Source organism: Pelophylax lessonae, assembly GCF_965119305.1.
Source record: "Pelophylax lessonae genome assembly, chromosome: 1".
Classification (NCBI taxonomy): Eukaryota; Metazoa; Chordata; class Amphibia; order Anura; family Ranidae; genus Pelophylax; species Pelophylax lessonae.
Window position 1 is genome coordinate 796,900,170 of NC_138768.1, and position 18,357 is coordinate 796,918,526.

At 42.8% G+C, this 18,357-nt stretch overlaps 1 protein-coding gene across 2 annotated transcripts in view; it reads left to right on the forward strand.

The window, feature by feature from the left end:
• TBC1D14 (TBC1 domain family member 14) overlaps window positions 1-18,357 on the forward strand; it is a 242,555-nt gene that overhangs the window by 137,961 nt on the left and 86,237 nt on the right. For both annotated transcript variants that reach the window (XM_082261399.1, XM_082261400.1), the window contains one exon: window positions 618-738. In XM_082261399.1, the coding sequence (XP_082117525.1) occupies window positions 618-738 (121 nt within the window). The remainder of the gene's footprint in view (window positions 1-617; window positions 739-18,357) is intronic.

Consider the following 18,357-nt stretch of genomic DNA (forward strand, 5'->3'; position numbering starts at 1 on the left):
AGACCTGGGAGAGCCATTGCTCTCGTGCACATCGCTGGATCGAGATGGGGCTCAGGTAAGTATTGGAGAGGCTGCTTCATACATTGGAATGCATGACCATTAAACCTTGAGCCTTTACAGCCACTTTAAACCTGTCCTGCATGGCTCAAATTTTTATGTTTCCTGCTGATTTTGTCTGAAGCTGTGGGTAGCCCTGCCTGCACCCCCCAGCTCCGCAAAAGCCTATTTAAAAATCAACTGAGCCTGTTGGAAAATCATTGGCAGGAAAGTGACTGCTTCCTATCAGCAGCAATCACTAAGCTGTTATTTTGACTGCTTCAACAGTCTATAGGAGAGATTCTGCCATCCACAATAGAAATATGCTGAACAGGCAAGCTCTACACATGTATGGCTAACCTTCTTTTTTTATTCTCTTTTTTTTTTTTTATTCCGCAACTACAAGCCCTGATAAAGGGGGATTGCCGAGCCCCCAAAATGTCTGGGCTACTCTTGTGATTCTTACCTTTGCAAAAAAAAGTGCCAAAAGACTTCTTACAATTGATTTTAAAATTTGCCAAATATGACAATTGAAGCAAACTAATTTGGCTACTTTTTAATGTGTTTTTTTTTTTTCCCAGAAATATATTTGCCAGAAAAAAAAGCATACAAGCGGAAAAACCCAACGACCTTGGCTGGAAGATTTTTGGAAAGGTCCCTCCTCGTGACACCCAGCAGAGCAATCCACAGAAAGTACAAAAGGTATTGTCTGCTGGCACTTCCTGATCAAAGAAAGTCCCTTTACCTGTTTGTGTCAGGACTACGCAGAAACCTGATGTGTGTTACTGGTGCTTCTATTTAGTGAACACATTTACTGCTTAGTTGTAGCATTGCTCTAACTCCTTTTTAAATGATCCGATGGACTGTAATTGTCGGCCTTCTAAAATTGTGCCACGCTGGCTCCCGTAGCTAATTGTAGGGATCTCACATTTAAACGCTGTCAGGCACATTCAAGTGAAACAAAGTGCAGTAATGATGTACAAAGTTCAGTTAGTCATGGATCATATAAGACTGCTTGTAAAACGTGTGTGTGTGTGTGTGTGTGTGTGTGTGTGTGTATGTATATATGTATGTGTGTGTATGTGTGTGTGTATGTGTATTTATATGTATGTATATATATATATATATGTATATATATATATATATATATATATATATATATATATATATTATGTGTGTGTGTATATGTGTGTGTGTGTATATATATATATATATATATATATATATATATATATATATATATATATATATGTATATATATATGTGTATATATATATATATATATATAATGTATGTGTGTGTGTGTGTATATTTATTATTATTTTTTATAAGCAAGAAAGATAGTTTCATAAAAAGCAACAATGGGATAGAGCCTTCCAATCTCGCACCTACAACAAAATTGAGAAAGGGTAAGTGCTACTGATTCTTTTCACAGGGAGATTTGTGTTTGTTCTGAATGAATACAAAGCCTCCTCTGATTAGTTGAGGTGACCGGTGGATGATGTCCCCTACCTTCTGTTGATGGATAGTGGGTTGAACGGAAAAAAATTTGGCAGCTCTGGTCGGAGCTGCTGTACTAACAATCCAATGTTAGAACACAACAGGTCAGCGGGGGAGATCGCTGTACTGACAGGGGACAGCCTCCCCGCCAGAATACTTCGGTCAGCCCTTTCAGCCATTGGCTGACAGCGCTTATCTGGAGCTGGTCGGCTGCTGGTCTTCCAGCAAGCACATCCGACAGAAGCCAGCTGAATGGCCGGCTTCTGTCAGACCGGGTGCCATACACACGGGCCAAATATCGGCTGGTTTTTATTGCACCAGCAATGTCGCCAGGCATTTGGCCAGTGTGTACGGGGCTTAAAACATGGCAACCAATCTGATTGCACTCTGTGGAATATAATCTGTGAACGACCAATTCGGACCATGTTAAATGTTGTTAATGCTTTCTGCTCTTTAAATAAATAGTACTAGGATTACTAAAATATTTCAACTGCAAAAAAATAATAGAGCACTTTGGTAATGTAGTATAATAAGGCCTCATACACATGGACTTTTGTTATAAAAAAAAAAAAGAGTAGTTTTCTGCTGCTCAGGAGCTGTACCTTGGGGTGTACATTTGGCCATGAAAGTGAATGGTTGTATACCCTGTACTTCTCAGCATCAGTGTTTACCTGCGCAACATATTTTACAGACCCCAGAAGTGTCACTTTGGAGAAATTACAGCATATGATTACCTGCATCATTCAATATTTTTTTTTTTCTGCGATCAGGTTGGAAAATATTTCTGAAGAACTGAAAAACTATTTGATCTGTCAATGTATCTGCAGCCTAAATTCTAACCATGTCTATGCAAAACTAGAGTAGTGTGACTAATTACTATGCGGACCTTAAGTGGGGTACATAATAGTAGAAAATCTGCCGAAAATTCCCGTCCGAGGTAAAATCGTATGATTTTCAGCTAGTGTGTACACAACTTTCAGCAGCCGATGCCGACCTTTTCAACGAAAAAAAAACGGAAGGACAAACACTAAAATTTTAATCATCCGTCCCAGACAACCAGTTTTCGTTTAATGTGTATGCAGTACGTCCATGAAAAATCGGATACGAAAGACTGCGCATGATCTGAAGTTGCTGACAACCCGGAAGTCTAGGTACAAATGTCCCAAAAAAAATTTAAAATCGGACGAGAAATTTTGTGAACATTTATGCAGTATGCACTGTCAACTAAAAACGGTTATGAACGCGAGAGAGAAAAATCGGAGGATATTTCGTCCGATTTCCGCCAAGTGTGTACGAGCCTTTAGTTTTGGTGCTTTGTCTAATCTAAGAAGATAAAATCTGTGTGTTTTATGTAATCACTTGCTCTGTTTTGACTCCTTTCTTGGTTTGTATAAGTGCTGTTGACTTTCCATTTGCAGAACATTCAATGCCGCATGAGGTCAAAAAATGTGCTTCGCATGTGTTCGCAGTATTTTTTAGATTGGAGAGAAATAAAAAAAAAAAAACATATTGTGTATGTATATATGTATGTGTGTGTATGTATGTATGTATGTATGTGTATGTTATATATATATATATATATATATATATATATATATATATATATATATATATATATATATATATATATATATATATATATATATATATATATATATATATATATATATAAATAAAAAATGTGTGTGTAACTATGTGTGTATGTCTGTGTATATATGTGTGTGATAGATAGATAGAGATATATATATATATATATATATATATATATATATATATATATATATATATATATATATATATATATATATATATATATATATATATATATATATATATATATATATATATATATATATATATATATATATATATATATATATATTATATATATATATATATATATATATATATATATATATATATATATATAGAGATATATATATATACACACACACACATAGGGCAAAGGCAAGATTTCCTACATTCGGAGTCATGAGTGCCAGCCCAGCACCAGGCATAGATATACAGGCAGTGGAGAAGGCAACCTTCAAAAAGGGGCCAATAATATAGTTGGAGAGTGTTGATTTAAAGTGATTGTAAAGTCTCTCGTTTGTTATTAAAAAAAAAAAAAACATTTTATACACACCTACTCTGTTGCAGTGGGTTTGCACAGAGCAGCCCGGATCCTCCTCTTCTCGGGTCACTCTTTGGCTGTTCTGGCCCCTTCCTCCTGTTGGGCGCCCCCACAGCAAGAAGTTTGCTATGGGGGCCCCTGAGCTGAGTCACAGCTCCGTGTGTCCATTCAGACATAGAACTATGGCCCTGACCCTGCCCCCTTTTCTCATTGACTGACTTACTTTGATTGACAGCAGCCAGCAGCAGGAGCCAATGGCGCTGCTGTCTCAGCCAATGGGGGGGGGGGGGGGGGGGAGTCACTGACGGCTGAGACATTCCTACAACACCGCTGGAGCTAGAGGGACCTCAGGTAGTTATTAAGGGGGCTGAGGGGGGATGCTGCACACAGAAGGCTTTTTATCTTAATCCATAGAATGCATTAAGATAAAAAAACCTTCTGCCTTTACAACCTCTTTAATATCTTTTAATATCCTTCAGCCATAGCCACCAAAGGTAAGACCAGGTTAACATTGGAGTTCCTATGTTATCCACTGTTTGTGTATCAGGTTCCTGCACCATTCCAAGGTCCTAACCTAATGGGTTGCTTAGTAATAATTTATTGGATTGAGAAAACCCATGCCCCAGTGTACTTTAGGGAGAAGCAGCAATTTGAAGGGGGGGGGGGGGTTAGACCAGAAGAAACTTAAAAGATTTTGTTTAAGAGTTCTTGGGAATGAAGATGGTAAAGGTAGAGTAACTGATATTCATTTTGAAAATCACATTTCTCTAGCGCTCATTGACAGACGTAGTCCTCGGTGATACACCACCTTCGGGTTATGTTGCCTCCACAGGAGCAGGACTAGACAGGAAATTAAAAAGCTCTGGCCACACCCTAGGGGCAGTCCCAGAGGGTATATCCTCTCTCTCTCTGCCTCAGCAAATCAGTTATTTTCTGTCTAGTTAGGAGTAAGGACCTAGATACCTTGCTGGGATCTTAGGTCCTGGCAAGAATTTTTTCTTAAAGGATTTTTTAGACAGCTTTTTTTCTCCAGTGTTCCTGTGAGATCTTCAAGCAAGAAAGCTGAACTGGGCGACGGGCCGGATGTTGAGATCCGGTGGTCACCCCAGTTCAGCCTACGAGCGCGTGCAGGCCATAGCTCCGCGCTGGGTCGGCCGCGACAAAGTCCCATTAAAGGACTGTCCACGCGAGTTAAACGTCTCGCTGAAACGCCAAAGACCATGAGTCACGGCGTCCGTATCGGTCGACAGCCCTCCCGCCCCGGTGGAGAGGGGTACTGTCAGGAGTTGGTGCCCGCCTGGTTCCGGTATGGTGAGTAGTATGTTCCCCCTTTTCCCCTGACGGGTCTTGTGGTGAACGCGGGCCCCTCTCTGTATGGTAAGATAGAGTCCCTCTCTACCCTATAACATGACACAGATCCTCCTACTTTGAGTGTGATTTTATGTGCAAAAAGCCAGGAGGCTTGGTTTGGGAGCTAACAATCTAATTGTATACATGTTAAAAAGATGTAATCTGTGGCATTCTGGGAATCTTACGGTATTAAGAATAAGCTACCTACCAGTCAGAAGCCACGGACATGTAGACTGCCTTCCTAATCAGATCTCCAGCTATTAGTAGGCCTCCCGAATGGCCATGCGGTCCGCCAGGCCGGTACCGCCAACCACGCCATATCCCCATGCAGAGAGAGTGTTGTGTGCCCTGCAGCACACCGCTATTCAGTACAGGCCGCCGCCATTTTTTTTTTTGCTGGATCGCACGAGCCGCCATTTTGGCGTAGCCTCGTGTCTCCAGCATGGGGGCGGCCATGTTTGAGGTGATCCAAACACCTCGTGGAGCTTGGGGGAGGCGCCGGAAGGCGTGCAGAGGGGCGGAGCCGCCTCCTTTCTTCCTGGGCAGCCAGCCAAAAGACTTCCTGTTTGTCAAGACAGCGCTGTAACCTGTTGCAGTTAAACTCTGAGCATCAAGTGGTGAGCCTGGGGGTCTATCTCTCTCTCTCTCTCGATCGATAGGGATCCCTAGCAGGTAACACTAAGGGGCTTTTGTGGCGCTGGGGGTCTGAAAAAAAAAAAAAAAAGTTTTTTATTTTTGAATTATATTATCCAGGAAGTGACTGGAATTATCATGGACCCTGCCACACATATTCCCCCACCTGTTTCTCTCGAGGGGGCCACGGGACCCGCCGGTGCACAGAGTATAGAGTCATTTACAGCAATTTTGGAGTCTATGGTGGCTCGGGTGGAGGCGGCCTGTCAGGGACGGGGGTCAAGGAAGCGACCCCCGCCTACCCCTATACTATCTGACACCTCTGACTCTGATTCAGAGATGGTCACTGCAGTTGCAGGTTCCTCTGCAAGGGCTGTTACCTCAGGTAAAGCTCCCTCAGACAGTGAGGAGGACGCTTCTTCTCCTGCTATAATTCAGGAAGAAGCATTGGTGGACGCACTAGTTGTGGCAGTGCAGGAAACCTTAAAACTTGAGGCTTTACCGGCAGAGGCAACTGAAACAGAGATTCCCTTTGGTACTAATAAGCCCATCAAAACGGTGAAGGTTTTTCCTGTACCTAAATGTTTCGGTAATCAGATTAAAGGAGAATGGGAGCATTCTAAACGTACCTTTACTATTTCCAAGCGTATTGCTAGACGCTATCCGTTTGAGGAATCCATCATTAAGAAATGGACGGTACCACCAGTGGTGGATCCACCTATTTCCAGGCTGAATAAAGCCACGGTTATTCCAGTGGAGGACACTTCGTCCTTTAAGGATCCGGTGGATCGAAAGATGGAAGCAGAGTCCCGCACCATCTTCTCTCTGATAGGGTCAGCATTTAGACCAGTAATTGTTATTGGTCTAGTTTCCCAGACACTTACGGAATGGGCGAAAATGGTACGCAAGATCTTAGGGGAAAAGATATTCCCCAGGAGACATCTGATTTGATGGAACAGATTATACACGGGCTACAGTTTATCTGTGACGCAGCCTTGGACACTACTCCCTTATTAGGGCATGCATCTAAGTCAGCGGTGATCCTCAGACGTGTGCTGTGGTTAAAATGCTGGTCAGCTGACCTAGGTTCCAAAAAGACCTTGACTAATCTCCCTTTTCAGGGGAATCGTCTATTTGGGGCCAACCTAGATGAAATCATTAAGGATGCCACTGGGGGCAAGAGCACTTTTTTGCCACAGGCTGCTAAAGCTAAGGGACCTCGCAACAAGCGAGGACCTTTCTTTACCGCCCATAAAGGGCGCCCGGCTGGTACTAGCGGGAAAGGCAAGACTCCTCCAGGAGGGTTCAAGAAGGGCTGGTCGGACAAGCAAAGGACCAACCCAGCCAAACCCGAAGCAAAGGAGTACACAGCCTGAAGGTGCGCCCCCACCCGGTTTCAGGGTGGGGGGACGTTTTCACCGGTATTCAGGACATTAGATCGAGCATCAACCACTACTACCGGTGCGATTCTTCCCTTCCAACATTTAAGTACTACAGGCAGCGGTAGTTACCGTTCCCTGAATAGATCTTTTCCTTTACCTTTTCCTAAGATTAGTCCCGATACCTCACGGGAATCGGATCTGGTTGACCAGATAGGCCAAGTAGCCTCTAGTCGGGTGACTTCGGTCCCTGAGGTTCAACCAGAAAAGATCACCTTTCCTGATAACTATCAGGTATCTGATAAATGTGTGGGAACAGAAAACGACCAGACTTTCTCGGATGGTCGGGGCCAGATACCTCTAGGGACGCCTGGTTCAGATTCTATCAGCGCCAGTGGTCCTAGAAATTCTAGGCTGGCCTCCTCAAGCCGGCCTGGCCGACTTGGACATGTTAGTCGTAGACGTTCCGTGGGAACTTCGTCTCAGGGAGTGTCTGTGGTCCAATTTACCATCATGCTTTACAGTCGCTGGGTTTAATGGCCTGGCCATTGAGACCCAAGTACTGAAGGACAGAGGTTTGTCTACTTCAGTCATTCCTACCCTTATTAAAGCAAGGAAAGCGACTTCCAGCAAAGTCTATTATCACACATGGAAGACTTATATTGCGTGGTGCGAATCTTTAGGATTTCCTCCACGTACCTATTCGGTGACTCGAATATTGGCCTTTTTGCAACAAGGGGTTGAGCAGAAGCTAGCCTTGAGCACCATCAAGGGTCAAGTTTCAGCATTAGCAATCTTCTTTCAGAAGCCTTTAGCTACCAAATCCTTGGTGCGGAATTTCATCCAGGGGGTGCGGCCCCTGGCTCCTCCAGTCCGCGCGCCCTTACCGCCCTGGGATCTTAATTTGGTTTTGTCGGTTCTACAGAAACCTCCCTTTGAAAACATCAGGGAGATTCCCTTGCTTACTTTATCTCAGAAGGTGGCCTTCTTGGTGGCTATTACTTCTGCTCGCAGGGTGTCAGAACTGGCTGCATTATCATGCCAGTCCCCATACCTAGTGATTCATAGGGATAAGGTAGTACTTCATCCTAAGCCATCTTTTCTTCCTAAGGTGGTTTCAGATTTTCATCTGAATGAAGATATTGTACTACCTTCCTTGTGTCCTCAGCCCAAGCATCATCGGGAACATGCGTTGCATTCCTTAGATGTGGTTCGGGCAATCAGGGTATACCTGAAAGCTACGGAATCTTTCCGTAAGACGGATTCACTTTTTGTGATCACGGATGGCCCCAGAAAGGGTTTGCCTGCATCTGCCGCGACCATTGCCAAATGGATTAGACAAACGGTGGTACAGGCTTATTCTATTAAGGGTCAGAGTCCTCCGTTCCCTGTTAGGGCGCACTCCACTCGAGCGCTCAGTACTTCCTGGGCCTTTCGCCATCAGGCGTCAGTGGTCCAGGTATGTAAGGCGGCCACCTGGTCGTCGGTACATACCTTTACAAAATTCTATAAAATTGATGTGACGGCATCGGCGGATGCCTCATTTGGCCGCAAGGTTTTGCAGGCCGCAATTTGAGGAGACCGGTGGTCTACCTCGAGGGTTTTTTTCTGTTTAAAAAAAAAAAAAAAAAAAAGATTTTTTTCTCTTTTTTTGTTGAGTCTCATCATTAAGGATGAGCATTGTAAACTTCTAGTTGGCACCGGTTGGGCCTTCTAGATTGGGATTTGATTTCATTTTCCCACCCCTCAGTTGTGATACTGCTCTGGGACGTCCCGAAGGTGGTGTATCACCGAGGACTACGTCTGTCAATGAGCGCTAGAGAAAAATGGATTTTTGTAAAATCTTACCGTAAAATCCTTTTCTCTTAGCTCATTGACAGACGTAGTCCCCGCCCCTCTGTTTTTTGAGTTGGGTTAAAATCTCTAAAGACTGCTTTTTCACATAACTGATTTGCTGAGGCAGAGAGAGAGAGAGGATATACCCTCTGGGACTGCCCCTGGGGTGTGGCCAGAGCTTTTTAATTTCCTGTCTAGTCCTGCTCCTGTGGAGGCAACATAACCCGAAGGTGGTGTATCACCGAGGACTACGTCTGTCAATGAGCTAAGAGAAAAGGATTTTACGGTAAGATTTTACAAAAATCCATTTTTCTACCAAACTGAGTAAAAGGATTTACTCCGTATGAAGAGCCTGCTTAATATCATGTAGATCTAGATGAAAAGTTTGTAGCAAAAATCTTGGCAAATGTGGGGGGGGGGGGGGATTTTTGTCTCAAGATATGTAGTGGAGTCCGATGCTCATTTGAAAGAGAATTTTGGGTAGATCGCCTCTGACATAATTTTAGACAGGAGGGTTTCATATATGTTTAATTTAGGGAATTGGGAAGGGGCAGTGACAAAAAAATTGTCAACAAATGTCGCTACTTTATGCTGGGCGGGGATGTCTGAGATGTTCTCATTGTGGTGGATGTGTCGTAGAAATGGCCCCCAGGGTGAGAATAGAAATAAGCGGTACAGGCCGTGTTAATTTTGGCAGCAAATTTCAATTTAGTTTTAGTCTTAGGACTAAAATGGCATTTTAGTTTTAGTCCCATTTTAGTCTTCTGCAAGTGTTTGTTTTAGTCGTATTTAGTCGACTAAAACTCCAGTGCATTTTAGTCGACTAAAACTAATTTTAGTCATCTATAATCGAATGGGTGTAGTTCAATTGTAATTTGTAAAGCATTATTTAAGCATTTCTCTACAATTTCCAAACTCATTATATACTACTGCTGGTCCTGGAGTGAAAAATCGAATATGTTATTATTTATGGTGGTATTAAGCTTTCAGCATGCACCAGTGTTAATTTTGGCAGCAAATTTCGATTTAGTTTTAGTTATAGTCTTTTGACTAAAATGCCATTTTAGTTTGTCGTATTTTAGTCATCTGAATTGTTTTAGTTTTAGTCGAATTTTAGTCGACTAAAATTGTGTTAACTTAGTCGATGAAAATGTTTTAGTCGACGAAATTAACACTGGTTACAGGGAACATCCTTGTCTGGTGCTGTTGGTATCAGACAAGGGAAGATGACCTCGCTGACCCCCACAGCTGCAGTAGGGGTTTAGTAGATGGCTTCCAAACATTGACACTCATTGTTCTCCAACCCAGTATGGCGAAAGGTAAAAGGTAGCTTTTAGGAAATGCCAGTTCACTGCTTTTTTTTCACGTGAATTATAGGGAAACGTATGGTAATTACATATGTATGGGCTATCTGTATGGCATTTAGAACTTTATATATAGCCCCTTGGTCTAGGTGAATTATCAATCTGTTGGCCAGGATTTTTGTGAGAATTTTTAAATCGGCGTGTCTGGTTTTCTTTTGAGTTTAGCGAGTGTGTGCGTGGCCCCGCCCACACATCCCCATAATCCATTTACAGATCTCTTTCCCAGGATCTGTGAATGAAGACTACAAGTCCCATTTTCCACCATGGCGGAGACACTCGAAGATCTCGAAGGAGCACAAGTACAGTGACTTCACTGCACTTGTAGTCCATTGATTCTGTCCTCCTGCCCCATACTGCCATGGAGGTATGGACCTGGACCTGGGGTACAGCCTGCAGGAGACTCTGCTTTGCACCTGTGAAAAAAAAAAAAATTGGTTGCAGTGCTCTGCAGGCTTCAATGCAAAAATTGTATAAATGTAGAGTTTTTTTATTTTCTCAATGTGGGAGCATTTATTTATCTTTTCCGAAATGTAGAAACGTTAATGGATTTTTTTTTTTTTTTTTTTGAGAATCCTTTTCAACTGTTTGATCGTTCCAGCCCAACTATAATCCATGGCTTGGGTCATGATCCCTTTGCTGGCATACATTGTGAACTCAGCAGGCTCATCTGTCCAGTCCTGGAGGGATTGGTGGAAAATTCCCCTTACGTGAGGATAGCATTGACCAGCCTAATTATTACAGCTGACACGCCTATAAACTGCATAGCTTGTACATAGTGAGCTGCTTTAAGTGACATCTCTTTCTCCACCAAACATGCAACTTTGCTATTTAGTAATGTCAGACTGGCTTGCCTATACTCTCTGCACAGTGATCTGACTGATCCTTTTTTTATATCAGTGTTGTTACCAAGGGTTGTATTTGGGTACTGCATGTCCTTGTTCGTGGCATTTTATATAGAGATTGCCAATGTCTAAAGATTGGTCGGTCTGTCGGATGTCTGCAACTCCAAAAGCAGCCTACAGGAAAGATTATTAGCTTGATTAAATTTTTTTCCTTGTTTTGTATTTTTACAATGATAGGAATAACTATGAGGGTGTGTCATATTCACATAAACATGCAAGCACCGTACAGTGCTTTTAGGCTCCGTTTCCACTATTACGACTTGTTGTGCGACTTGACACATGTCAAGTCGCACAGCAAGTCAAAAGCCATTAATTTCAATTTGGCCCGTTCTAACTGCTGCGACTTGAAAAATAGTTTTTGCACTACTTTTGGGCCGACTTCAGTGCGACTTGTCCCTCATAGAAGGAAGGTTTCACTGAAGTCGCCAGAAGTAGCCGCAAACAAGTCACACTACAAAGTCGCGCTAGAAGTAGCACGACTTTGTAGCCGCAATAGTGGAAACGTAGCCTTACAGGAAGATTTTGAACCCTTTTAAGGGTTTATAAAAGATTCTAAGCTGAAAGTCTCTGCTAGTGCAGTGTGATCACTCATACACCTTTATATACTGTCTGATTGAGATAGATGAAGATGGGGACATTTTTTCATGCTGTAATTTATCGCATTGAGTTGGTTGCTAAGGCGCGGGCCAAGTCCTTAAACTCCACTTTTTGTTGAGAAAAAAAACATTCCTCTCTAGGTGATCTATGTACATTGCAAGGATTTTAACAAAGTTTGTTGCAGATTCCTACCTTTTGGTATTCTGAAGAAATCACGGTTTGTTCCTCTGTGCTGAGTGGGTCTAATGGGAGTGGTTTCATAATTATCAGCTGTGGCAGCTGCAGGGCTCTAATAAGGAAATCTGCTGGGCCTGCATCCCTTTAGATGTGTTCCTATTGGCAGTATCTCACCAAAAATGACATTTTTGTTGCAGGGGATGCCAGAAATCTGATTTGTATCTTAAGGCCCGTACACACGATAAGAAGATCTGAAGGGAAATTTCATCTGACTACCAATCTGTCGATTTTCGGATTGTTAGTATGGTGCTTTCGACAGCCGACTCTGACTTTTCGGCTGAAAAAATCCTGATGTGCATGCTATAAAATGTTATCGTTCGTCAACACAACGTCAGATTTTCGTCTCATTAGTACAGATTTCAACGGAAAAAAATCTTGAGAGCAAGACTAGGCATGCTCAGAGATGAAAACACATACAAAACAATCCAACACATGACATCACTTCTGAAGTAGAAATCTGTCTTACGGGAAAATTCGTATGAAAATAACCTCTTCACTTTCCACATCAGACTAGCATGCCACAAAATGCTTTCCACAACAGACGACAGATCTTTCGATAATCTGATCGTGTGTACGGGGCTTTAGGCAGACTTCTGGGTAAATTGGGGAGCCAATCACACAAGCAGGAAATTATGTTTCTGGGGTGTGGTCAGTATACATTCTGTGGGGAACCCCCATTCTGTTTCTGACAAATACCGCATGTGATAACATCCGTAAAACCCTGGTAATAAATATTGCATATTTTTTACTCTGTTCTATTTGTGAATTGGTATTAAGAGCTTGCCGATATTTACCTAGATATGTTTCATTTTGAGATAAATACCTCCATGGTCTTTATTTTTGTGAATTATTATTTACTGCATGCAATAATTTATACAAATTAGTCACGTGACTGTGTTTATCGCATGCTGTAAACGTTAGTGAATTGACCCCATAGTCCTAAATACTTAGGCTATTTTTTATGATGTCTGTAACCAACTTTATCCAGCATAGGCAACCTCAGGGGACTACAAGCCCCAGTAGGGTGTGGTAGGTTTGTAGGTTTTTAGGATGAAGTTTAGTAAACATTTCACAGTGCTTCATCTAGAATGACCTGCAAGTCGCCTGTTCTGTCTCAATTGGTAATGTTATGGCACTTTTCCACTGCAAGTACCCGCTCGGCCCTGCTTGGCCCGGTTTGGTTTTCCACTGCATGGTACCGCATGGTACGGTGTTGGAACGGTTCGATACGGTTTGGTACGGTTTGCTTTTCCACTAAAGTAAGTGGGTGGGATAACAATGATTCTCTGACCAATCAGTGGCTAGTAGTGACAAACAGTCAAGGCTGCATGCAAAGGATTGTGGGATATGGTACCGGTATGGCCCTGTTGGAACCACAACTGAGGTGGTACTGTTTAAGCGAGCCATACCGTTCGGTTCCATGTAGTGGAAAAGCACCACCGTACCGTACCGTTCCTACACCGTACCAGCAGTGGAAAAGCACAAAAGCGAGCCAAACCGTTCGGTTCCATGCAGTGGAAAAGCACCATCTTTTCCCAGTGGGCCCAGTCTGAGCCTGTGTTCTCTGATGTGCCCATATGTGCTCGGACTTACCATTCTAATCACTGGAAAGATCTGACAAACTAATTTTGTGCTAACTGCTCAAGCTGCTTTTACATGTTTGGTAGGCATGATGTTAGCAGCTGCACAGTGTATTGGGCTTTGCATGTATATTTTCTTTAGCAGACCTTTGAATATCATTGTTGTAAGTACATCTATCGTCATTCTCTTTACTGCAGCCTATGACTGTCATTTTAGATTTTTCTTTCTTTCGATATTTTGATTGAAATTTTCAAATGAAAGGTTACGGAGTTTACGTTTCCAATGTAACCGGATCTATTTTCCTTGTCAGCTGATTCTGAGTCAAAGGAGAGCACTCCTGTGAGCCAGAAAATAAGTATGTTTAACCACTTAAGGACCAGGCCGATTTCTGACATTTTGTTGTTTAAAATCAGTATTTTTTTTCTAGAAAATTACTTAGAACCTCCAAACATTGTGTGTGTGTGTGTGTGTGTGTGTGTGTGTATATATATATATATACACACACACACACACACACACACACACACACACACACACACATATATATATATATATATATATATATATATATATATATATATATATATATATATATTATTCTTTCTTTTTTTTTTTTAAGGCCCAAAGGAATAAATTGGAGGTCGTTGCAATACTATGTCGCACCGTATTTGCGCAGCAGTCTTACAAACGCAATTTTTTGGGAAATACACTTTTTAAATGAAAAAATAATAAAACAGTAAAGTTAGCCCAATTTTTTTCTATAATGTAAAAGATAATGTTACGCCGAGTTTATTGATATCCAACATGTCATGCTTCAAAATTGCGCATGCTTGTGGAATGGTGACAAACTTTGGTACTTAAAAATCTCCATAGGCGACACTTTAAACATTTCTACAGGTTACCAGTTTAGAGTTAGAGGTCTTGTGCTAGAAATATTGCTCTCGCTCTAATGATCGTGGTGATACCTCACGTGTGGTTTGAACACAGTTTACATATGTGGGTGCAACTTGCGTATGTGTTCACTTATGTGAGCAAGCTGACGCTATGATCAGCGAAATGCATTGAGGGTCCAGTACGTCACTTCCGTTTCCGTTTAGAGGGAAATCTGAAGCATGGAGCGCAGACTGCATACTTCCTAGCGGTTTCCACTTATTTGTAACCATTGCCTGCTGCAAGTGTTTTAAGAGACACTTTGAAATGTGAGTTTATCCTTCATTTGCTTTTATCCCTTTATAAAATCTACTGCACCATGAGTATTTCTCAATGTGTTTTTTGAGCCACCTGGGATTTGAACCACCTATATGAGAGAACACGAGGACAGAATATCCCTGAATCTTCACCTAGGGGGAGGGTGTCACTGCAAGATCTATAAGCTCTACCTGCACTATAGGTCCTCGGAGGCCTTAGTGCTTCTGGTAAGTGACCTCAGCTCACTGGGTGAAGGATCAGACATTTATACGTCGCTTTTGACTTTCCACTGAGAGAAGAAGCACAGAAAAAGTCACAAGATTTTTCACCATTTCACCTGTTATTTTTAGATCATATATGGACTTTTTTGCTATTTTCTATTACTTAATTATTTTTACTGTATGTCACCATATACTTGCATTTTGGCACTGATTTACACATTTGTAGTTCAGGCTCCAGTTTCAATTCATTTGCCCTGGAGATTTTTTCAACATGATCGATTGCATGAAACACTCCACTCACTTATATTAAAGCGGAGTTCCGGCCACAAAATCGATAGTCGATTTTGGGCCATCCACTTGCTATAGCTCACCTGAAAAAGAAATGGGTAGTAAGGATTTTTTTTTTTTTGCTTACCTTGTAATTGCAGAAAAATATACTCCCCTTTCTTCCACTTCCTCCCTCGGCGGCCACGGCCCGCGCCATCACTTCCGCTTTGCAATGATTCCTGGGAGCTGAACATCATCGCTCCCAGGAATCAATGCGCCTGCACCGGCCCCGACGTCAGTTCCGGTGCAGGCGCCATCATACCTTGCTAAACAGCTTCTGGGCATGCCCAGAAGCTGTGCAGGGATAACGCTGCAGACCCGGAAGTGACGGCGGGGCTGGTGCAGTGCATCGGGGGACCAAAGAGGACGCAGAAGAGGATCGCGCTGGCTTCAAGCTGCCCACACTTGAGATGGCAGCGCTGGAGAAGAAATTTTAAAAGTAAATATTTCTTCTAAAAGGTAAGTGCGAACCGGGACAGATCAGAGGCTATCCATTGTGGAATGTACTAGCTCTGACTGTCCCGGGGGTATGTTCATTGAAATTTTTTTTCTGTGGCCGGAACTCCGCTTTAATTGTTTTGGCTGTATAAGTCAGTGTGCCCACCCACAGCACCAGTGTTATTGAATCTGGGCGTTATATTACTCAAGTGTTTTTATTTCTTATCTATTTCATTATTTTGATGTCTGTTCTGTGCACTGGTATTAAGTGATCAAGGTTCACTACACCTGGACCTCTTATGTACTGTCACATATCACATTTGGTGATATTTACAGCCCTACTGCGTTCAACACCAAGTTATTATTTATTTAAGACTACATTTGGGATTTGCTATACTCATCCTTTCCTTCATTTGTATTTAAGTTCCCTGTACTTAAATTGGAGGCAGCTTCACAACACGCATCTTTTATTCAAGGGAGGCACCGTTACTCTCTACATTTCCCCACTTTAATAATATTTTACTGCAATATATCCTTGTGAGATCCTTGGCCTCCTGTATGTACATGATGTCTGAATCCTGGTGTAGAGTCCTGGGAATATTTGGCTGCCTGTACACTTGGTAAACAAAATTGGACTATGGGGGTTTTTTCTGCCTTCCTCCGGATCAGTGGCGAGTTTAGGGTTGTGAGAATGCAGGGTTGTGAGAACGCAGGGTATCTTTGGTTAATCTCGGTGATGTGGTACTTTTTATAATATAAAATGTAAGCAGATTGCATAAAAAATGTAAGAAGATAAAAAAAACTGGTCTATGTACTTTAGGTACTGTGGGGCTTTGTTGGGTCATTAAATGTAGCTGAACAGGTTGAGCAGAGTGACGAAACGGAATGCTACATTGACCTGTTAAACCATCAGATCTGAATATGTGAATACATTTCTGAACACTGGCTGTAAATGATCTGCTAATCTGTTTTTGCCTTTGAGCAAGCTGGCTGTATGCACGATACTCGCTTATTACTAGATGGATTGCATTTTCAAGTAAAATATGTTGTTTTTTTTTTTTTTAATCCTCCGGGGAGAATACTTGGCTAACTATTTAAGCAGAACTCTAGACAAAAAAAGATAAAAATACATTTCTCTATCGCTCATTGACAGACGTAGTCCTCGGTGATACAGCACCTTCGGGTTATGTTGCCTCCACAGGAGTAGGACTAGACCGGAAATAAAATGCTCTGGCCACACCCTAGGGGCAGTCCCAGAGGGTATATCCTCTCTCTCTGCCTCAGCAAATCAGTTTTTTTCTGTCTAGTCAGGAGTAAGGACCTAGATACCTTGCTGGGATCTTCGGTCCTGGCAGGATTTTTTTCTTAGAAAAGATTTTTTAGACAGCTTTTTTTCTCCAGTGTTCCTGTGAGATCTTCAAGCAAGAAAGCTGAACTGGGCGACGGGCGGGATGTTGAGATCCAGTGGTCACCCCAGTTCAGCCTACGAGCGCTTGCAGGCCATAGCTCCGCGCTGGGTCGGCCGCGACATAGTCCCACTGGACGGGGACTGACCCTGCGAGTTAAACGTCTCGCTGAAACGCCAAAGACCATGAGTCACGGCGCCCGTATTGGTCGACAGCCCTCCTACCTCGGTGGAGAGGGGTACTGTCAGGAGTTGGCGCCCGCCTGGTTCCGGTATGGTGAGTAGTATGTTCCCCCTTTCCCCCTGACGGGTCTTGTGGTGAACGCGGGCCCCTCTCTGTAATGGTAAGGATGGGTTCCCCTCTATCCTACAACATGTCACAGATCCCCCTAATTGAGTGTGATTTTTGTGTACAAGAAGCCAGGAGGCTTGGTTTGGGAGCTGACAATCTAATTGTAAAGATGTGTAAATGATTGTAGTCAGTGGCAGTACTAGAACTTTACTGTGATAGTATAAGGTATCCTACCTGTCAGTAGCCACAGGGCGATGTCTATACATGTATACTGCATTCCAGATCATTCCTCCAGCTAAGCAGCGGACCGCATAAGGCCCGCTAGGGTCCGGTACCTCCGACCACGCTGACCACCATGAGGGTGAAGGGTTGTGAGGCCGAGATCCTTCTGCAGACATGCCGCTATTCTGTGCAGGCCGCCGCCATTGTCTGGTAGATCGCACGAGGCCGCCATTTTGGTGTAGCCTCGTGTCTCCAGCATGGGGGCGGCCATGTTTGAGGTGACTCAAACACCTCATGGAGCCAGGGGGAGGAGCCGGCAGGCGTGTTAAGGGGCGGAGCCGCCTCTTTTACCCAGGAAATAGGGCCAAAGACTTCCTGTCTGTAACAAGACAAGCACTGAGCAAGCTGATGAAAACTTCTGTGCATCAGGGATGAGCCTTGGGGTCTGTCTCTCTCTCTGTGGGGTCCAAAAAGGCAGGTAACACTGAGGGGCGCTGTTGCGACTGGGGGACACAAAAAAAAAAAAAAAAAGGAAAAAAAAAAAAAAAAAAGTTTTTTTTTTTTTTACTTTGTCATTTTTTGTCGCTGGCAAGTGTCTTGTATAATCATTGACCCTGCCGCATAGGTATCCCCACCTGATCCCCTCAAGGTGGCCGCAGGACCCTCCAGTACCCCACTTGTTTTTAATGCATTATCGGCAATTTTGGAGTCTTTG